We start from the raw sequence: 23,743 nt of genomic DNA on the forward strand, positions 1-23,743 counted from the left end.
ATTACTAATTAACTGCCTTTTAGAGACAAATATTTTCTTATTTGTCTAGAATCTAAAGATTTTCTCGACAAAGGAATTTTACCCTTTCAACTGAAATTTTTTTGATAGTTTGGGGAAAAAATATAACCTAGATTTATGTATGCAGGCTGATCTCACAAACAGTTCTTAGGTCTTCCTCTCTACACTTTCAGCTGTGTACCTGCACTAAGACTAGTTCTTTTTCCTCCTATTAAAGACTGATGAGAACCAAAGGAAATGAAGTGGAACAAAGAAGCTACATTAACTTTCATAATTTATTGCTCTAGACAACTCCAACTATTGCCTGTGACAGGAATCAAGCCAAGCAGAAAGCAAATGAAAGTGTTCTGCCACTGTGTCAACAGCTGAAGCCGCAAGATTCATTTCTATGGCCACCAGCAATGTCCCCAACCCCCGTTGCCACTCTAAGCTCTTGACCTGTATGTACAGGGGGCACCAAATACAAAGGAGAACATGCATGAAAAATGAACTGAAACGTGTTATGCGTTGTTTTCTTCAGGTTTTTTTAAATGATACATTTAAGTGCTCTTAATACAGGTTAATACATAATAAATCTGACAGTTCACTGAATTTTATCTCCTTGGTTATTCAGAAGAATTTTTTTTGTTTAGATGAATAAACTCTTGTAATGAACTCTCACAAGCCATTCATTTTGACATCTAAATTCAACCTATTCTGACTGAAGCAATAGTTTTGTGGTATTTTCCACCTGTAAAGGTAAATTTTTTTGCAGAAGTAAGTTAGGAGGTGTAAGAATGACTGCCAAAAATTCAACAGGGCAACTCTCAGAAGTACCATCTGAAAGCAGTAATGCTGGGACACTTAATGAGCAAGAAGGATTCTCCACAGCACTTTCCCTTGTGCTGAGCACCATGGCTGGTTTTGACTCTCACAAAGGCTCTGAAACTGGAGCTTAGTCCATTGCCATTTGCTCTTGGGTTGCCTGCTTTAAAGATGACATAGCTGAATCTATGAAAATCTCACAGGAAGGAACAACATTAACTTAAACCAAGCAATCCAAAAGGTTCAATACAACTGCTAAGTTCAGTATGCAATAAAGGGAAAGACAACATGTCATAGGACAGACTCCTATTGAAAATTCAATTAATGCTGAATCTTTAGTGGATGAGAAGTAAGGTCCTCTTCACTTATCAAAAACATTTTATCAGGAAGAAATTAGCACCCCAAGTGGTATCAATACATGAATTTCAACTAGATTTAGATGCCTAAAGCTGAGAAGAGAAAAGCAGGAGCAAACAGTCAATGCAGAGAGAACATTAAGGAATAATTTGAAACTCACCATTTAACGTCTTAATGCCCTACAAGATGCACATAATGACCCCCATGTCAAAAGAAAGTGTCATGGCTTGACACGCTACCAGTACAAATCATGTACATTATTGCCAGAATACCCTGTGACACTTCCCAAGACTTTCTGAAATCAACTGCAGATTGAAAAGATGTTCCTGTTGAGCAAAACTGATCTTCCTAACTGGCACATTTACTTGGAGATCATGGATTTTTTTAGGCTGTAAAGAACATTTTAAAATACTATTTTTAAAAAATGAATTTCAATGTTTTGAACTATAGCAGTTTTCTTTTTCATTTAAAAAGGCAGTATCTTCAGAGGATATTATATACACCTGGAAATTATTCTATAAAGGTTTTCTCTAGATAAATGCAGAAAACCAAATAAAGAAAGCATCTGTCTCAGCTCTGGTAGTATTTCTTAGAATAATTAAAATGCTAATGCAAAAGCATGTAAAGGCAGGAAGAAGTAGAAGAATCACCTAGCCCAGAATAATGTCCTTCTATAAGTATCATTTCCAACTTCTAATGTTCTCTGATTTATGCTCTAAGTGATGACAGGTATGTTTATAGTATCTCTTTAAGGAGGAACCTATTAGTTATCTCCTTTGCACTTGCTAGGGCTTCTCAGCAGGTTTTGGTGAAAGGTTAGACACATAAAAATAGGGCAGAGATGAAGGCAAGAGACAGCTGGTGTTAGCTCCAAATGCACAATCAGACTCTGAACAACAGAGGCACACCTCTGCACAGCAACTCCCAAATCAGATTAACATGATGGTACCTCCAACGGCAACAATCAGCTAACACAAAATGCTGTTTGCTCTGACTTGCTATTAGTTCACCCCCTCACACTCCTCTGACTCCTTTTCTTGATTTCTGTACTGCAGCCACTCTACAGCTGTTGCAGGTACAGTGTGATTAAGACCAAATCAATCCCCCTTTCAGCCTCACACACATATAAATCATGACTCCGTAATTATTTCACATTCAAACAAAATCGGGAACTCTGTTTTGTTCACCTGTGACTGGTAGATTTTTTATTTTCCAAGGGGGAAGGCAAACATAGGCTGGAATTTCCCTCTGCCTCCTTCTAGTTCTTACTCATTTCAGTAGCTCCCTCATCCAAAATGCATAGGAGGAGGAACATGGGGGGGCTGTGATTTCAGCAGTGCTCCCACTGCATTCCCACATCCCTTACTAATAGAGACTACGACCTAAGATTCAGTTAAATTAACCAAGGTGAGAATCAAAAGGAGGAGTAACTGGGCAAAGCTAAGAGAACACAAAAGGCAAGAAAAAAGGTTCACTCTCCTTAATGAGGATTACACCGTACAAACATTATGGTCATTTTCAAAAAAGAACTCAAGTGTCAAAGACCCAGGTCTAACTCAAGCTGTGCCACTGACTACAAAATTGCAAAGCAAGTAAAAACTCTGCTTTACAAGTTGCAGATACATATTTGAGAAGCTATAATAAACATCACTGCTATGATGTACTCTGTCTGCTTGGAATAGTCCTAGAAGAAATGCTAATGTGCTATACTGTGCTGTCAGTATTTACATGATGAACCACCCACATGCTAAATAAAAGATGGCAAGAACAAAGTCCTGAAGGCTTAGGTGTTTGCAAGCAGTTGTTTTTGTATTTTTGCTGGTGGTTACTTTTTTAATCAATACAATTTCTGTGCTAACTTGAAGCCCAAAATATATTTGATCTTCCATTTCACAGCATCAAATTAAGCTCCGTATCTGAAGGAAATCTCAGATTCCACAAATTCAGTTTGGCTTATTTGACTACAGTTTTTGCACCAAATAAAGTGAACCATAGATAGATCATTTTTAAGAACAACTGAGGTAGTTGTAAAGAATACCATCAGTAGTATCCCCTGTCTTGGCAATAACGATAGATTTAAGCAGCTGCTACTAGAAAAGATCATCTCTGCCAAAATGTCAGATGCTAATGGCTGAAGCAGCTCAATTAAGCTACAAGACACAATTGCTTTGTTCTACCAGGGATGCAGGCACACATATTTCAATCTATATCTGGAACCAACAGAAGCACTTAGGGAAGGAACAGATAAAAAAAAAATCTGATTATATACAGCATTAGATCTTCACCTTCTTACAGAAGAATCAGATTTTAAGCCACAAGTGATTTGATGCATTATGAGTTCTCAATAAAGCATGCAAAATAGCTGGAGTAGTGTCAGTTTTAATCAGCAACCCAAATAAAGGATCCAATCAAGATCACTTTATCTGTTCAACAGTATGTTTATATGGTAAATTACTTTAAACATAAGTTTAAATGCAGGTTTTCTGTAGTTTAATGACATTCAACAGTAATAACGTAATGGAAAATAATTGTGCAACAGCAAACTGTGTTTATGCTACATTGAGAAAAGAGGATATCTAACACATTTTAAAAAATTATGTCAAACATTTCTTCATAAAGTCTAATTAATTTGAGAAAGCATATCTGCTTTCTTCTTGCTGCTTCTGCTTCCTTCTTCTGTCTGCTCTTATATAGTAACAACATGTCAAAACGACTGGACTATTGTTTTCAAGACAGACGCAAGAGTAGGGGGGGCTATTAATACTTTCCCTTTCCTCCACTTCCCAGTTCTAACCTGTTCTGCTGAAATTTCATCTACGCAAATGAGATTGTGAATGGATATTAAGAAAGAAACAAGTAAAAGTTCACTTCAGACATTACCTCACTTCAGGCAAAGTTAACTTTCCTATGATGAAGGAGAATTAACTGCAAGCTACTAAATCAGAGGGTGAGACTAATTTGCAGAAATGTGTCCAGGTCTCAGGTGTTACTGCTAAAACAAAAACTCAAACTGATACAGTTATACCAGGAGCATTTGTAACTCTCATGTATCTCCAAGATACAGAAAAAACAGTTGTACTGTAACCAGCATCCTGTTCTGAGGGAGGACCCCATCACACTCTTAGTGCCACAAACAAAATTAAAGACGCTTTTTCAAGGTAACTATACTGAATGTCCTATGGCAAAGAAGGGAAAAGTCCAATTCTTATCCTCAAAAGTTGCAGGTATCTATGCTTCAAACCAGCAATTAAGCTTTAAGACTCGTGTGTCTGAAGACACCAGCCTTATACCACTCCACAATTTGATCACGTATGTGATTTTTTTTTCATGGCACATATGTAAAAAATTCAGTTATACATATTCTGGGAATTCAATAGTTTCTTCAACAGTGATCACAGTACATAGGGTTTAACTCTAAGTATGAAATAAATAAATTTCAACTACAATTACTTTTACTGAACTGTTAATTTCAAATAAACACTGCTGTGCAAATATGGATTGATCTAACAACATTTGTAGGTCTCTAATAAGCAACCTTGCTTATTTTCCATGCTGAAATTTTATCCTAAACTGCTTCAAAGGTAAGAACTAAACCAGTCAGAAAGAACTGGTTTAGTTTGACTCTCAGATTGGATCAGATCATTCACATGCATACTAAATTCAATGTAATTTTAAATGCTATTCTCTTTTACTATAATGTCACATAAATACTTTTATTAACTCATCTTAACATTGATCACTTTAGCTAGAAATTCTTGCTGTTTACAAAGTTTTAGCCTGCACAGCACTAGCAACCTACTAATATCATTTCATGCTACCAAATGAGAGAAACTGGGCAAAAGAAAAATATATGTGGTACATAAAGAAAAATTCAGGCCCAGGACACCCTACCATTCCACGGAATAATGTACCCAGAGAACATCTGGAAGCCTCACATATCATAAAGGCACATGCTGGCAGGAAAGGGCTTTCCCTCTAGTTTTTATGGACATGTAACGCACAAAAGTTTCCAAAGGTGACCCAAGTCGTCACAGTTGCTCCCACACAGGCTTGTCCATGAATGCCGACAACCTTTTCCATCTCATCAATTTAGAGTTTGAATTGCAAAAACTCTGTGTGTTCACAAAGATGCAAACATTACAAGCAATTCAAGTATTTGAGCTGGATCTCCATAATGCTGTGGCTTCAACCAAGCCAATGGAATTTTCCACCCAAAGACACTGCAATAATAGTGCAAGTGGGTGTTATTTCCCCTCAGCATGGACAAAGTTAGTACTTCCAAACCTACAGGATACAAGCACCCTACCTTACGTTATGTGATGCAAAAGGAGTAGCCAGGAAGGCTCTGCAAACAGCAGTGGTTTCCTTGCACTTACCACAGCCATAAACATTGAAGCTGCAAAACACAGGACTAGGAGAGGAAAATATGGCCAAGGAGTCCTGCAGAGAGTGAGACACTTTCTACATTACAAGAATAAGCTTTTATTCTGTCTTCCCTGATGCTCTCCCCTCTTCATCTACCAAGCTGCATGCACCTGGCAGTTCAGAAAGCTTTGCACACAGGCTAACACAGAGTCAGGACTTCCTCAATGAAGCATGTTTAGAATGAAAGTATATACTGTTTTAACCTATTTCCCATTTTTTTCTAAGTGAAGGAGTAACAGATGCTGGGTCCTGTGCATAGCCTGGCAACAGCCACCAAGCCAGAAACCACTGTCATGGACACTGCTGGTGGGGCAGCCACACAAACAGAGTTGAGAACATCTGTACACAGACAGCTGCCTCAGTAATATTCACGCATTACATTTCAGTACACATACTAAAAAGCACAGTTTTATAAAGATGTATATGACTTAGGTTTTAATGTTCTTAGTTTACTGGAGGACACTCGCATTAGTACTGACGGGCAAAACTAGCTAAAAGGACTGCACACTGAGCACAAACAATGAGATCTATCAAGTGTGACAAGAAAAAAGAGCACAAATTAATTACTTTAAATATAGATATCAACAGGGAAAAAAGACTTATCTTAAAGCACCAATACATATCTTACAAGCTTATTCATTTGTGCAGTCATATGTACAAAAGGTATGCTATTTTCATTCACTATCTGTAAATATAACAATATCCTCAAGGGAAATCATCTAAAGTACAAGCAAAGATGTGCAATGATAGATATTAAATAAATATATCATTTTACAGTTCTAGGTCTATCCTGTAGTTATGTACGTCATTATACATTAAAGCACAAAGCGAAAGTTACACCCATGCGCTGAAGTCAAAAGGACATGCTTGGCATGCAATTAAGAATGGTCAGTAGCCAAGCAGCATATTTTTAGATTTGGGTGAGCCCATAAAACCGTGCAGTCAGTCATCATGCAAAGAAAGGGCAGTGTATATCACTTGCCCAAAATCACTCTGTATAGTAATGAACCTCTGTAATAAGGCTACCTAGTCAATCATAAATCTGGCATTCCCAAGTGTACTTTGGAGTGTGACTTCAGTATATATTGCCATCAGAGTGATTCAGAGACATACTTTCTTAGCCTTCTAGAAAAAAAAACCCACTAAAAATGAGCCAATTTCCCCATGTGTCATTATACTGTTATGAACACAGGACTGGAAATCCTAAGGCTGCCATAAAAACATCTGTCCACTGAACACCTGTAGTCAAGTGGTAGATCAACCTCATTAAACACACAAGCTTCAAATGAAGTCTGCATTTCTCCAAGTGAAGAGGTTACAGAGAAGTCAGTCAAGACAACATTGCCTCATCACTTCCCAGATGCAAGAAAAGTCCTGACAGCAGGGCACTTGGAGTCTCTTATTTCAGGCTCAGTTCATATTCCTACCACTGAGCAGGAGCCCGGTGTAACTGCAGGAAGAGCTCTCTGTGTCTGTAAGCCAGACCTGCAGTGCATGCGTGAAGCAAACAACGACAATTTGAGCTACACTCACAAATGAGTTCATCAGGAATACTTCAAAAGGCTTATAACCTTGCCAAATTTGAAAATAAAATGTATTAATTCAAATAGCTATCACATTGATAGCTCCAGCTAACCACAGATACAAAGTTTTATACACAAATGCAAAATAATTGATTGCGCATGTCACATTCAGGCTCTTTGCATGACTCACACCCAATTATCATTTTCTTGCTCAAATTCAAGCCTTGTATGTACCCACCTCATTGCACATGACTTATAAACAGAACTCTGATACTTCTTCTGAGGACAATTTTATCACCCCTTAAAATAAAAAAAGTGAAATTTCAAATGACTGGATGGTTGCACAAGGCTTTAAGAAAGAACTTTTCATATTCTTTAACACTTACCAAGTATATCACTCTAATAATCCACAATGCTATTACTTCTACAGTTACACTCTTCTGTTTTTCTTCTTTTTGATGATTGCCATCTTATAAGCCAGTGACAGGAATATATTTTTAAAGATGAATGCCTCTCCCACAAAGAATCCCATATTAGGGGGGTTTATTAGTGGTTTATTACTATCATTCTTCAAAAAGATTGCTTCTCTTGTATTGAATGCTAAAATTTATTTTCTTATCCACTCTATCAGTGGTTTTGTTTGTTCTTCCCAATGTTTGAAAAAAACTTTCCTCTACTGCATAGCTATTTCCTGACTGCCTGCATACCTGGCACTTCCACTACATCATCAGACAATTGATATTCTCTTTATCCAGTCACCTGCTGTCATACTACTCATACAAAGAAAATTGTCAGGCCCACAACAACCATGCCTCACAAGCTTTCTCAACCTCCCCCTCACAATTTAAGTTCGTCTTTCTTTTGATGATCACTTTCATAACTACAGCTTTCATGTTTGTTCATACAGAAGATTAGCACTTTCTCAGCTACCCTGCTAACACACATCAGGAGCCCAGCTTTCCTGTGCTAGCTTAAAAGAAAGTAGCTACCAGCCACCCTGAAAAATACTGCAGTATCACAATCACTGCATGAGAATAATTTCAAAGGCAAGAACAAAGCAAGGTGTAGGCTTAACTGAAAAAAGAATCAAAGACTCATAATATATCAGTGTTATACAATGGGGTAAGCTTCAGGAGATTAATCCCCAAAATATAATTCAGAACAATTCCAACACCTTCAAATGCATTTAAGAAAAAAATTGAAGAGAAAAATTAAAGAGAGAGGGAGAGAACATTAAACACAGGCTTATGGAGATCAGCTGGGACACAACACACCAGAGCTGTCCTCCTACAGTCTACATCTCTCAATGGATTAAAAAAAAAAAAAGGAAAAATGACACCAAAAAAAAATCCATAAAAAGATAGAATTTTCTGTGTGTCTGACACTCAGTTACGGACAAGGGTACTGCACCTCTACAACTTCTTTGATTTATTCTGAAGTGTCAAAAAAAATATATCTGCAGAATTTTATTTTCAGTCAACTAAGGGTCCTTTTATTCATTCTTTCTGTTTTCTTTAGTCATCCATGAGCTGCAACATGATTGACATCTCCATCAGAACTGTACAGCAGCATGACAAGCTAATTATTACATAAAAAATGATACACATTACCTCTCCAGGTCAAGTTACAATCCTCTAGTTGGATGTCATTTTAAAAATTACAAGCTTTAATAAATAGTGCATCACTCTAGTCCAGACACTACACTCAGCTTCAGAGAAGGTTTCCTGATAATGAAGGGTTTATTATTTCTATGTAGTTTTTGGTGACTGCTACCAGTATTGCCAATAAAAACTGGTGACCCTTCCTCTGCAGTAAATTACTATTTCTTGTACTTTTATCAGGGCTTTCAAGAAGCAGAAGTGATGAAAGCACCTGACTTCTTAAACCAGGTTTTATACTTTGGCTTCATAGTTTAAACTGGCTGGAATTAGATATCTTTTTCCCCCCAGCTAACTTTCTATGTCACAGATCAATTAGTTGTCAAAAATGCATTCATATCTAGTAGCAACAACAAAATATGGGAGGACACACATTAGAGCAAGCAAATGCATTCATACATTCAGAATGCAGGCAGAGGCAGGAGACAATTAGAGAAGGAAATTCAAAAATAAGGCATTTCCTGAGGATTAATGAGTGGGTGGTAGTGTTTGATAGTCAAGGGCAGGATGGGCTCTGCAACTGGCACAATTCATTAATCCCCCAGGCAACACAAACTGCTAATTTTTTTCTGCATTTCTTATTTTTCTTAACATCTAATTAAAATTTCCACTAAATTTGACACCACAATTGCCTCACAGACTCCCAGAATAGTTTGGGTTGGAAGAGACCATAAATATCATCCAGTTCCAACCCCTCCATCACAGGATGGAGCATCCACAATTTCTCTGGGCTTGCGCCTCATCACCCTCATAGTAAAGAATTTCTTCCTAATATCTCATCTAAACCCACCACCTATCAGTTTGAGGACATTCCCCCTTGCCTTGTCACTATGAGCTTTTGTAGGAATTCCCTCTTTCCTGTAGACCCCCTTCAGGTACTGGAAGGTTCTAAATGGTCTCACTGAGGTCTTTTCTTCTCCAGGCTGAAGAGCCCCAGACCTCTCAGCCTCTCTGCAGAGAAGTGCTCCAGGACCCTGAGCATCTTTGTGGACCTCCTCTAGGCTTGCTCCAACAGGTTCATGGGCTCCTTATGTCAGGAGCCCCAGAGCTGGATGGAGCAGTCCAGATGGGGTCTCCTCACCAGTGCAGAGGGGCTGGAAGAGAATCCCCTCTCCCTTGCTCTGCTGCCCACGCTGCTTTTGATGCAGCCCTGGCCACAGCTGGCTTTCTGGGCTGCAAGTGCACATTGCCAAGACATGCTGAACTTCTCATCTACCAACATTTCTAAGTCTTTCTCATCACCTCTGCTCTCAGTCCATTTTCTGCCCAGCCTTTATTGGTGCTTGGGATTGCCCCAAGCCATGTCCAGGTTCTTACACTTGGCCTTGTTGAACTTCATGACATCCAGAGCCCAATGCTGTCTGTATGTCTGAACAGCCCTACTATGATAAATAACATCTATACAATTACAGAATTAATAGCTGGTGCAAAAGGCCAGGTAACTTTTCACGTTTCAGAAAATAGTTGTAATTTTCTCCTAAAGACTAAAAATGTTCCCTGCCTTAGAAACAGACAGGTCTCAGCAGATGTAATCCTTTCCTTTCAATTACAAGCTGCTTGATGGCCTCCATTATCCAGTGGTAGCAGACAAAGAGCGAATCAAATATTGGAGAGAACAACTAATTTTCAAGCTGCCTTTCAGTGCCTCAGGAAGCCACATACACTAACGCACTACCAAACATATCCTAGCCAGCACTCCTTCCTCTCCATCACCAAAACTCCACACTAACCTGTGACAGGTGCATCTATGTCCAGCAAATTCTTTTCCTGGCGGAGAATCGAAGCTCCCTCTGTTATTATTCTCAGAGCGACGCTCTCTTCCAGTCTCCCTTCTTTCATAAGGTGTGCCTTTAAGATATCCACACGAGGTTTTCCATCATTATCAAACACTTCCTTAGCTGTGAGACGATGACTTGGAGGAAATGGGACAGCTACATGAAAAAAACCAAAAAATATATGGTCACTCTTTACAGAAAAGCTTCTATTACTGACACATTTCAAAACACATCTCTGCTGCAGAACAATGTTACCAAAGATTTTCTACTCCCTCTTACAATTTGTGGTTTAAATTGTACATAGACTCACAAAGATACCATTAAAGTGCATGTATTCTACAAGATATATTATTAACCCATGCACGAAATAATTCATGCTTATAAAAAAATTGAGAGGAGTATATTTAGGCCATAATTACAGGTAGATACAGTCAATAAATCCCCCAAAAGGCATGGGAATACTAGTGAAAGGAGGGAACAGAGTTTAAACTGCTCTGGTAGAAATAGAGAACATTGGCATCTCTTTCATTAACGGCATAAAATGCACAAACAAGTGCAATATTTAATATCTGTGTGTGGACATGCATAGATACACTCCAATTAAAATTCTAAAACCAAGACAGAGCTCTCTCTAATGACTTTGGGTAGAGGGATGTAAGATGTTTGCCCTGTATAAGTAATAGCCTGCTGCACAAGATATATCTGAAACCCATCAGTGCTGAAGAGACCATTCCAGCACGGACAGGGCAGAGGATGCATCAGACTGAGGTTGGAAATAAATGGATAACTACAAAGCTTGTCCTGGCAACATGGCTGCAACTTGCATACTGTCCTCAAGTAAGGTCAGAGGCATAAACTTGTATGTTCCTGCTCTCCTGGGGCCAGTTGGAGCAAGAAGGCTCAGAGGTGACGCTGTCAGTTGCCAGGATGAGACTGGAACATTATCCCAGCTTAACCCCCCACCCCATCGCAGTTCAGTTAGCGTGGCATTAGGCAGCGCCCACTTCACCAGCCACGGAGTAATTATCCTGATCCCTACCACAGATGCAAGAGGGTCAGGTTGTTCCAGAGCTCCAAGCAGGGACAGGAGGTGGCCACAGGGCTGGTTTCAAGCTGGTCACATCTGCAGTGCAACCCTGTCCCTGCCAAAGGGTCCCCTGTGTAATATCTTACTGGCAGCTTCGCCCCATCACAAGACATGAGACCCTAACACAGCAGATGAATATATCCATTAGCTTCAGTTTTCTTCTACTTTCACCAGCAGTGGACTGCAAAAACCCATAACTCACACTCATTATTTAAAGTTCAAACCCAACACTCTTCTCTTACACTACCAGAAGTAACAGCAGAAAATAAAAAAATTTCACTTTACTTTACAGTTTATTTACTTTACAGAAAATAACTTTACAGTTATTTTCCACTGATATTTTTGACAAAAACAGCTTCATAAAATGCCTTTCCCCCCCACCTCAATCTTGTTTTTGTTCCTTTTTGCTGCTTCAGCAGTCCATTCACTGAAATAATCTGGTGGGGACTTATGAATGTGGGTATCCGAAATACACTGAAGCCTGACTGCTCTCAGACTTAAACACAGGGCAAAAGGGAGGAAAGGTGAAAATTTATGAAATAAACAATTTATTATGCAACACAGAAAAAGAATAGTCTTTTCTGATAAACAGAAGGTGAGGGATAGCTCAGCAGTTCTCCAAGCCTTGATCCTTTTTTAACAAAAACAAAACCCTGGAAGACTACCTAGTCCTAACGATTCTGCATTTCCAGCATGGAGAAAGGAGGAAGGGGAAAAGTTGGTACATATCTGCAATCATTTTGGCTGGAAGCAGCACATACCACTAGCTTGCATTCCTTAACAAGACAACAGCCACTGCTCCTCCTTAAAGGCATGATAATGCACAAACCTATGCACTGCACCAGTACTTTGAGGTAACTACCATATATGCTTGTAATGCTGAAAGGAGATTTTTACATTTATAAAGACAGAGCAAAACACAGATGTAATGACAATAGCAAACAGAAGCTATGACATAAAACCTACTGATACAGGAAAAAATGACACATGCTGCAGGACTGTAAGAGTTCTGCAGGCAGAGCTCCAACAAAGATGTACCCATACCTAATTAAAGAAAAAAGATACTGTTCCAATAGCAGATGATTCATGATTAATTAGCAAAAACATGAGTGACTGAATAGACCACAAATTGCATCTTCCATTATGAGAATATTAACTTTGAATTATTAACTTTGAATGTATACGTACACAGAGCTTCCACAGAAGAACAAAGTAAGAAATGGTCACATTCATGCAGAAGTCAGTTAAACATAATTTTTACTAATAACACCCACAAATGCGGTATCAACCAAAATCCTTTTATAAATACAACAAACATTTAACTTCCATTGCTTTATAGAGAGCAATGCTACCATCTGAATACACAGGTATCCATCTGTTTCTCCATTCCTTTTTCTCTTTTTCTGCTTTTTTAAACCTATCGTATTAGCATATATAAGTAAATAACAACGAATGCAATAAATTTGACTCTTATCAGAAATAAACCCTAGAATCTCATCAGACACCAACTGTGCACACAATACACAATGAGGAAGAGCACAGAATTGGGAGAGGAGGCCACCAGGGAAAGGCAGGAAGAGGAAGGAGCAGGGTACTGAGCTGCCAGCATTGAGCTCCTCGCCACGGCGCAGGCCCAGGGGATGTTTTTGTAAAAACAGGCAGGAATCTGTATTAAGTAAAGGCCATAAAAAGGGAGAGGCAATAAAATGTGCATCTACATATAAGACATATTTTTAGAAGTTTAGAGACAAATCTCACTACAAGACCACCACACAAGACTCATGCATGCCTAATCATACTCTGTAAAACTTAAAACCTGGACCGGTGTCCATCTCATTTACATTACTTTCTTTATACTGGCATAAAAAACAAACAAACAACTATTGGCCAGGCAAAATACTACCCTGGTAGTTTGGTCATAAAACATGGACCACAACCAAATGCAAAGAAACAGAGTTTAAAACCCTTGACCTCAGCCTGTCAGTAACATTCTCCTGAGATCCTAAAGCACAAGAAAATTCTCTTTAACCATTTCATAATGAGGATTTTTCCACTTGTGCTTTCAGGTCTCTTGAGCATGTTCCAGCAAATGGAGGAAAAGATCAACCTGTTCTTTTACTGTCCTTGCAGGCTCCTGCAAAACCCATCTCATCACTAACATAGCCACTGCAAAGGTCAGACATCATTAGTGTTTCTCTCAAATATTAAGCAGCCTCTCTGGAACAAATAAATAAACCATAAAGAGCTCTTCTTAATTAGAGTGGACCATGTGTGCTTGCATAAATAAAATACAAGCATGTGGCAAAGCAAGCATTATTTTGTTTATATATTATTCATTTTAAAATGAAGCTGTACACTAAATTAATACTCTCAGAGGAGGCTGCCCATAAGAAAAACTATCTTTCATCAATGTTCCAGTTCCCAAATTATCTCTCCTTGTAATGCTTGTCCTGTAATTTTATGCAATGGCTTATGCTACACGGCTGTACATAAGTACAGCACACCATACTTTTATGACAAATATATGCTTGCTTTTTTACTTGCAAGGAAAACACACCAATAACATCTGCTAACATCTCAATAACCCAATGCACTGCATTTGTCTGACAGCAATTTGCAATTCTCCATTTTGAGAAACATTTGCACTACAGCCACGCCTAGAGCACAAGTTATTAAACACATTGACACTATGCCACAGGTGCAAAAAAGTTAAAAGGTCACTCGGAAGCTTTGGGTTTTTTACATCTACTTCTTCATAACCTTCAGACTCAGTATGCATAAAAGTTTCCTAAAACTATGATAAAAATCATCTCCAAAATGCCAACAAAAGTGTATTTTTTAAAGACAGGAACATTTTTAACAGTTAACTACAGGTTTTGCAATCTGACTTTGAAAATCTAACCCATTTCATAATGTGTTTGAACATAGAGCATAACCTTGAGCATTTCTGCTGACCAATAACACCCATACTGGAGTTTTTACTATTTAATCAGAGTTCCGCATTTCTGCACCATATTGGGTCTGACAAAACCTATGCGGTAACACAAAGATGCAGCAAAGATCAACTTTTCAACCTAAAGACATGAGTTTAACATTACCTAATTCCTGTACATTTGCCTATGAACTTCTGTTTTACTTGCTTTCTATGAACCTAAGGGGAAGGAACAATGACATTGTTTTTCAAGAACTCCACTTAATTCAGGTGACAGACTGAAACAAGAAGATGAGTCACTGCCATCCACAGCTGCTAAAGGGGAACAGAGTGAAACCCCCAGGCAGTGCAGGGCTCACCAAAGCAGTGGAAAAAGGAAAGGGAACTGCCAAAGTTGCTCAGCCATGCAAGACATGGAATTCTCATGTGACAAACATCCCCCCTACACAGATTTCCTCAGGCACCACATGGATAATGCTTTCATCTCCATACACAAGTTTTCTGGAGACAGATTCAACCATTCCAACACACTGAATCACTGCAATCTCTTTTTAACCTGCATATTACTTCCTTAGCAGGTATTTTTTTAGGAGTACCGTACAGTAGCTTGAGTTACTCAGAAGACAAAATTTCTTTTCAACATAAAATTTTGTACTATAGCATTCATACCATATGCAAGTTATTAGTTTTTTTGTGTACTTGGCAGGGAAATATGTCTACACCTGATAAAAAAAAAATAATCCAGCCATTTATATGACAGCAAAAGAGCCAAACCAAAATCATCTCAGTGGAGCTAAAATGGAACACATGTTCTGATGTTTCCTAACAAAAACTATCAGGTTTCATTTTACATTAGCTACTGTCATTAGAGTAGGCACTGGAATTGGCAATCTCTCTCTAAAAGATCAAGCTTTTACCTGCTATTCTAAGACATGACGTATTTGAGGACTGTTTTTACTAAATCTGCTCACCAGATGGTGAAAGTGTTGGAAATTAGAATCTGGAAAATAAATCTACAGTATGAAATAAGAAGCCTCTATGAGGATTCCTATAGAAACTTAGCATAAATTTTTCTTCATTGCCAACAAGTTCTTGCAGTGTAATCAGAAGAGCTCACAACCGTATTTGCTAAAAGACATAACTAAATTAACATCACTCATGAGCAAGGCTCTTTGCTTCACAGAAAACTGAGGTTTTCACTGGGCTAGCCAGTCAATACTGCAAAAAGAAAGAGTCCATCAAAAAGAATGTTACATGAAGACACTTTTGAGTAACAGCACCTCTATGTGAACCAAATTGAGAGCAGACAAGAGAGTCATACCTCAACAAAGCCCACATATACCAAATTTAGAGAGAAAAGAGAGAGGAGTTCCTTTCACAGATATCTCAGCTGACAACACGGAAAACAGGCCATTTGACATGAGGCTATAACACCTGTGGCCTAGAAAAAGCAGAAGGTACTACAGGTTGGCAAGGAAACTGCTTTTCAACAACACTGAGATGAGCCATGCTGGCATTTTTTTTTTGATGAACAAAAGCTCAAACTATAAAAATTTTTAAAAGTAACAAAAGACACTTCATCAAATACGCTATTTCCAATGAATATTTTTAATACATTCTGACACTTCAGTCATAACTAGGGAACGTAACAGCAAAGACAGAATTGCCTCAGAGAAGAGTGCCTAACTTTGGACAAAAGCTGTGATAGGACAGTGTTTGCAAAAGGAAGGGTTGTGCCAACCATGTACTGATCCCAACACGCTGCCATGTTGTTTCCAGACACTAAGGCTGTGGCGTTCTCATCAGTAGGCTTCACTCCTTCAGTGAAATGTCCCACTCTAAGACAACCCATTCCAGCACACTACAAACAGTCTTCATGCAGAATAACTCCATGACACCTCAGGAAGCACAACACCTTTACAGGATTTGAGCCTCAAACTCACAATGGAAGGATGAAGTCTCAGCCCTGTGCACCTTGTTACTTCACAGGAGGGCACTGCCTCTGACCAGTTGTGGAGCTGGGACTGACTTGCACGCTGTGCCGCGAGCTATGCCAGTACATCTCAACCACATGGATAAGTTTTTGACAGGATGATCTCTCAACTACCTCTGCCATTTTAATGAACATACAGGGATCTTTTTGCATCAGTGGCACAGCAGAAAGGAAGGACAATAAAAGTAATCATTAACTTGGACCAACAGAAGGGGGATGAAATCCTGTAATTTCTGTCTAATTACCAAGCTGAAGTACGATGGGCTGCCCCTGGGTGGATGCCAGGTGCCTGTTCTTATGGGATGAAAGGCTAGAGTACTACCACTTCCCACCATTTCAGGAATTGCTATGGCCTTTTCATAGCATTACTGGACTCCTCCAGAATACACAGTACCTAACAATAAGAAAAGTATATAGCAACGCTTTTCTTCAACTTTTTTAAAGAGCATAACCAATCTCCTCATAAATTCAGGTCAAATTATACTTGCAAAGAATCACCACAAGTAGCTATGTCACCCTTCAGTCACTTAAAAAAAAGTTAAAAACAACACTCACTATTTTAGGATTTGTTTTTCTTTATATTCACCTCAGGAAGCTTTAAAACCCTGAAGAAGAATTTACACAAAGACGTTCTTCCAAGAGGTTAGATAGAGCAGTGGCCCAATATTCTTACTCGGGGCTCAAATGAAGAATAGTTATAAAAACCACCAAGGCCTGGGTAAACACAAGATTCCCTTGGTGGTTTGACCCTTGACTGGCGAGTTGATTGACTCACTCATCTCAACCACTCTTGAACACTTTTGTAATAAATTGTAGTGTTGATATCAACAACATAGATAAATGTATATCTCTGTAACAAGCCAAATCTAACTCTAATTTTTAATCCTTATCAAGCAATTAGCAACAAAACTGGTTTTCAGTTTTTCAGAAAAAGTCAGAGAAAAAAATACATCAGAACTTTTACAGGCAACAGACACATCAGAGAGCATAGGAACTCTGAGAATCTTGGAGGAGGTACAGGCTGGAAAGGGGAAGGGAAGGAGGTACACTTTAAAACAACTGCAAGAAAGAAAAGCCTCCTAATTCAAAGAAATGGGTCTGTATGAAATATCAAATTGTAGTGGACGTGGTTATACACCGGCAGCATTCCCAGAGTATCTTTTGGCCAACTACTGTAATAAACAAACAAATCCTATCAGTCTTATAGAGCACAAAACAACACACATCCCTATAAAATATTGCAAAAGAATATTCTTTCCTAATGTTTGAGATCATATGCAAGTATCTTTGACATTTATGATCTGCTCTTATCCACAGTCCATGGATAAAAAAATCAACTACAATATAAAGTGGAGGGGAAAAATTCAGTTCAATAGGAAACATTCCCAGTTAGGACCAACACATACAGTAAAAACTGGAAAATGTGATCGTAGCTTCCTGGCCTCATCAGAAAAGTTTGTTTTTCTACTTTGTTACACCCAAGTTTTTCCATAGGCCTCTAACTGAATACTGTTGAGCTTTGTTTTTATTAGCTTTTGGAACAGAGAACAATAATTACCCAGAGTTTAAATTCTTTTATGAAAACAATTCATCTGGAGAAAATAGTCAGGGGAAAAAGAACCCTGTAACAATGGAAAATACCAAAGGTCTTCCAAGACTTAAGATAAGGAATCAGGCACAGTCCTCCATCCCCCAAAACACTTGAGTGACGGATAATTTCTTTTCTATGGTAAAGCTTCACTATTGTTCCTAATTTGAAGCAATTAGGAAGTAATTGCATTTTTTCAATCTACAGGGGGGAAAAACCGCAAACAATCAATTCTAGGACCTGGAAAACCTTCAGGTTTCAATACAAATTTATGGCACCATTTTCTTCTGATTTTTTGGTTCAACTTAAGTCAGTTGACACTACCAAATTTCAGTCTTATATAGCAAAGGCAGCTAAAAGAGGGACTGCAAATAAACCCTCACCTACAAAACAGAATTCCCTCTCCAACCTTCTGAGCATAATGAGATACCCTTTACCAAATTTTGTCAGAAATCAGCTTGGCTTTGAGGACTAACTCAAAAGTTTCTAGTGGCATGCAAAGGGGCAGAAAGAAAACACCATTTCCCTTCCAAAGTGTTCTACCAGGGCAACCAAGATTTAGCTTCAAAAAATTGACCACTGTACACAGCCTGGCACTTGTCAGACAAATTTGTTAAAACAAGTCATAGACTCATAGAATGGTTTGGGTTGGAAAGGACCTTAAACAGCATCAAGCTCCAGCCCCTGTGCCATGGGCAGGGACACCTTCCACTAGATGAGGTTGCTCAGAGCCCCATCCAGCTTGGCCCTGAACTCCTAAAAGGAGAGATGAGTAAGTGCAAGTAAAGCAGCCTTTATTTGGAGTAATTCTGTTTCCTAACACTCCTTAAATGCCACATTACAGAAATTGCTCTGCTTAAATGTCAGCCTGCAGAGGTTGATTCCTGGAACGAGAAACACCAGCACATCCCTGGCTGCTACAAGAAAGTTCACTGGGCAGAAGAAATGAAAAATTCCTACTAGCATTACTAAGTAATCATTTAAAAATATACATTTCACATTTCAAATTTAAGGCTATTTGGCACCTAGCCATTGATAACTTTATGTGCAGCCTAAGGACAAAGGACAAAGACAAGGGGGCAGGGATGCTAACAGACCAAGGTAGTTTAGTGCCATGTTGACCAAAGGACTTGCAAGTAACATCTTTGAATCATATAAGTTTTATTTTATTTGAAATTTTTTTAAAAAGCTCCGTTTTGGTGAAACAAACAAATAAAAAACTCAAACACCTTGCCTAAGTCAATAAATATCAGGATGGGAAAAAACATTTAAAACATTAATGTCTGAACTATGCCCTATGAACTAAATAAAGACATGGTGACCTGTAAATGTTCACCTGTTTTATTATTTTGCTGACCATGAGACATGCAGTAAGCAGCAGATATACACCAACACCTCATAAATTAGTGAGTCAAGTCTAAGGAATAAGCCTTACAAATATAAGTATGTGTAAGGACCAAGTGCAGCTGGAGCCAAGAAGTTGGAAATAGCAGTTGATGTGTGGGTGTTTTGTTTGCTTCAGGTTTTGTTTGAATTTTGGGATTTTTTTTTAATCCCAAAGAGCTTTGCTTATTTAGTAGCATTCTAGCCCTTGACAGAAGTTTTAAATCAGCATACTTCTGGATGAGTGAATATATACTGACTCACACTGGTTTAAGGTGTACAAGGAACTGGCCAGCCTCTGCACTTACTAGTGTGAAAAACATAATTTCAGAATTCCACTGAAACTGAATTCTGCTTGTTCAGCCATAATCAAGAGACAGGAAATACACATGCATTAAAAAAACCTGCATCTGATTATATAGTAAACTAATTTGTACTAGGCTACATGTATTATTGATCCAATAACAGCCCCTTCTTATTTAGGGGTCAGGTCATACACCTGGAAAAACAGCAACATAAAGAGGTACTAGCAAGTTCTTTTTCTCCCATGCAGTTTAATGTCTAGATACCAACTAGTTCTAACAGCATGGTTTGGCTTTGTCTGCATTAGGATTTAGGGGCACACACTTCATGTTACACAGAGCCATATTTTAAACAAACAAACAAAACCCCCATCTCAGTCTTCACTATACTCACTGAAATGCCTAGTTTCTCCTGGAACTCAGCAAAGGCTTAGCACAATTTGTTTCTTCTTGCCTGATATCAGAGATACGGCTTACCACTCCAAACTAATACCACAGTTCAAACTAGAACATTTAACAGTGGAATTCAACCCTTCAGTTTACAGAAGGGGCATAAGCAGAAGGCAAAGTCAGCCCTCCACAGACCCTGTAAGCACTGGTGCCTTTCTCTCCTGATGAAAAGAATTCAAACTCTTCCATGGGACTCCTATAAATAGTTTCATATACAACTTGTTCTTCTTCTAACATGCCCAAAGGACTAATTTCCCTGTGATGTTATTAGAGTTCACATAGATCAATACTAAAGATTATGGACCACATTCACCACTGTGCTATGCTGAAACGCCATTAAACAAATACCCTTTCTAATCCAGCATTAACAGATCACACTGAGATTTGAAACTGGGTTCAGCCTGCTCACAGTGTCTAAATAAAACTTACCAAACCAAACCCAGTGACACTGACATTAATCTCAGCAATGTGGCTGTGAATCAGCCCTGGTATTTTTGTTTGGTTTTCATGGCTTGCCTCTACCAGCACTTGTATCATGGAACATCCGCATGGAACTTCTGCCTTGGACTCATCATCAAAGCACATTTATTTCCATCAACTAACCTGCACTTCTGGAAAAAGTCGCATTGATTTTAAAAGTAACACAAGCAGAAATTTTAAGAAAAAAAAAAATAACATTTTTAAAATGCAAGTTTTTGTTGATTGGAACATTATGTGGTTTGATAGGCACTTGTTTTTAAAACTTTTTTTTTTTTCTCAGTACACATGGCAGAAACAGTTTCAAAGCTCACAGTAAAAGCTTCTAGTCCTGTATCTAAAAGGATACTTAACTCAAATGCTCCTTTTATTTATTATAGATGCTTTTATGTCTTTTGTAAACCATATCTTCCCTCAAATCTCAATTGCTGCTTAATAAATGTTAGATAAAAATAAATCTGTCTAAATTTACCATTTTGCTCATACTCTCTGAAACATCCTGTTCTTAAGCAGAACATTGGAGTTTAAAAAAAACAGCTTAATGAAGCAGTGAGAGAACCAGACACCTGTGCTTTATTCCCAGATCTGTTGTGTAAAAGCAATAATTTTTTTTGCCAGTAACTAAACATAGAGAACACACAGAAAGAGCTCAGCACTGGGGTGCTCAGGTCTGTCATGCACCATCATGTGTTGGCCATGGTGACTCTGTGATGCCTCTATGAAGACCAGCACAGCACAACAGGACTCAGCACACTTCCCCCAACAAAAAAAAAGTCACAGAAGGAGCACAGCTACCAGAGAGACATCAAGAAAACTCTCATTTGAGAGTTTGGATTGGGACTCTCTCATTTGCTAATGGTTAAGTGGCATCAGGCACTTTCGGTCACATCTTGGGTCTCAAATCCTTTAATGCAGAACAGGTCACTATTATTTCAAACCAAGATCAAAAGAGATTTCAATCAGCCACTTATCCAGCGAAGTGCTGGCTGAGAGACCTTAGGTCAAAATACCATCTTCTTCTACCTTGACCAAGACAAAAATATTTTTCCACAGATGACTCAAAAGCCATGGATCAGATAGCAAGAAAGGAAATGTGATGCTGCAGCCTAGGCAGCTGTGCAGGCATCAGGGAAACTAAACTCATGCGTTTGGCTACCAAGGCCACTTTCACATTAGATATTCACTCATTCCCTAGAACCAGTAAAAATGGCCTCATCTATTGCAGGGGCAGGAATTTTGATGTCAACATTCCCCTACTGCACATATATATTTTTTGGGTCCTAAGGAATCCAAATTCTTCTTTTACACTAAGCAGATAACTTTTTGAGACAAGCTGAGGACACTTTTTTCTTCCAGGAAGAAGTAATAGAGTGTTAGTGCACCTTCCCAGAGATAAGAACCTTTACTCCTCCTTGAACTCAAGTTTTTTCTAGCCTGAGATGAAAGTATGGCTACAAGATTAAGGGGGGACAAGAACAGAGAGACAACTGTGCAGGTTTTCGCTGCAATATGGCAGTATTAATATCAATAGATATTAGTATTAATAATGAATATTTGGACAAATAAAATTAAGATATTTTTCACATAAAGAACCATAAAAAGCAAAAGCAGAAAACAGGATTCAAGTGCTCTAAAAATATCTCAAGTTTCTCAGATTTCTGCTTATACACGAAAGTAAGGACCATGAGCCAGAGGAGAAGCCTCAGATGGTATTTATCATGGAAATTATATAAATAGGTCCATTCACTAATGGATTGCAAATGACAAGATACAGCCTACACATTTCACTGCTTCTTAATCTCCCAAGTTCATTAACTCACTGCATTATCAAGAAATGAGCTTACCTGTAAGGTGCATCAGAATTTTTTATTAAATTACCTTAGCAAGAAACAGAACTTCACCTGTGTCATATATCACTATATCAACATTACTGATCTAATATAGCTGACCTGCTTCATTAGTACATATTATTATAATGAAGGAAAGCAGGACCTGGAGAAACATGCCATAATCACAACCTAGCACCAAAAAGCCATCTGGCATCTACAATCCGTGATGTGCTCCTCGGCTTTTCTCACTCAGAGCGCTGCACTGTTCTGTTTTGTTACATGCATTACTTCATTTCAGTGCATCATCCTGACCCACGAAAAACAGTTCTGACTTAAATGGAACATGGGGTTGTTTCCTTCAAATGGATTCAAAGATATAGTCCCTGCTACTTGCAAATCAAAGCAGCCTCTTTCCAAGAACACAGTCACTTCCCATGCTGAGCAATGGGCTTGTACTAAGTGTATTATAAAGACCTGCAGATAAAAGGCAGATTTCATGAACCAAATGATGGAGTACAAGGACAGAGAATTCACTGTTCTTGCTTCATGCAGACCTCCCACTGTTACCAGAGAGGCTGCAGGAAGGTCAAAGATGTTCAGGGAACAGAATACTTTTTAGCCTAAACAAGCAGTGGGAAACAAAAAATATTTCAGGCGCACAGCACTACTCGAAACATATCTGTAGCCACACACACGAGACTTTCTCCTGTTTGCTCAACTCTTCTGCAATTTTATGTAGCGGTTTGAATAAAGCCTAAGGAAACAAGGATCAATAAAATTACTTCTCACAGACTTCTACACAAAACCATCTCCAAGACCTCTAATACTGCTGGCCTCCAAAATCAATGGAGTAACAATATCAACGTAACAATGGATAATTCCCAAGGCATTCAAAATTTAGGAATATTAAGGGGTTTGTTGCTGTCTCTTCTTGCATTCTGTTTTAAATGTAAATTTCTAATGCAGCACACATTCAAAACCCCGGCAGGGCCTCACTGTGTTGTAAGCTCAACTTGTGGAAGGCAGAGTCAAAATCTATGCCTTAGTGAGCTGAAAGGTAGTGGCAATTTGCACAGTCAGTACCACTTCTTTTTGTCTCACATGTTGTGACCAAGGCAACAGTCACTCTGGGGACCAGCATA

At 38.6% G+C, this 23,743-nt stretch overlaps 1 protein-coding gene across 2 annotated transcripts in view; it reads right to left on the reverse strand.

Annotated features, from left to right (window-relative positions):
• PPP3CA (protein phosphatase 3 catalytic subunit alpha) overlaps positions 1 to 23,743 on the reverse strand; it is a 171,038-nt gene that overhangs the window by 89,245 nt on the left and 58,050 nt on the right. For both annotated transcript variants that reach the window (XM_030947627.1, XM_030947626.1), the window contains exon 2: positions 10,516 to 10,716. In XM_030947627.1, the coding sequence (XP_030803487.1) occupies positions 10,516 to 10,624 (109 nt within the window). In that variant the 5' untranslated portion in view covers positions 10,625 to 10,716. The remainder of the gene's footprint in view (positions 1 to 10,515; positions 10,717 to 23,743) is intronic.

The sequence above is a fragment of the Camarhynchus parvulus genome, chromosome 4 (assembly GCF_901933205.1).
Source record: "Camarhynchus parvulus chromosome 4, STF_HiC, whole genome shotgun sequence".
Classification (NCBI taxonomy): domain Eukaryota; kingdom Metazoa; phylum Chordata; class Aves; order Passeriformes; family Thraupidae; genus Camarhynchus; species Camarhynchus parvulus.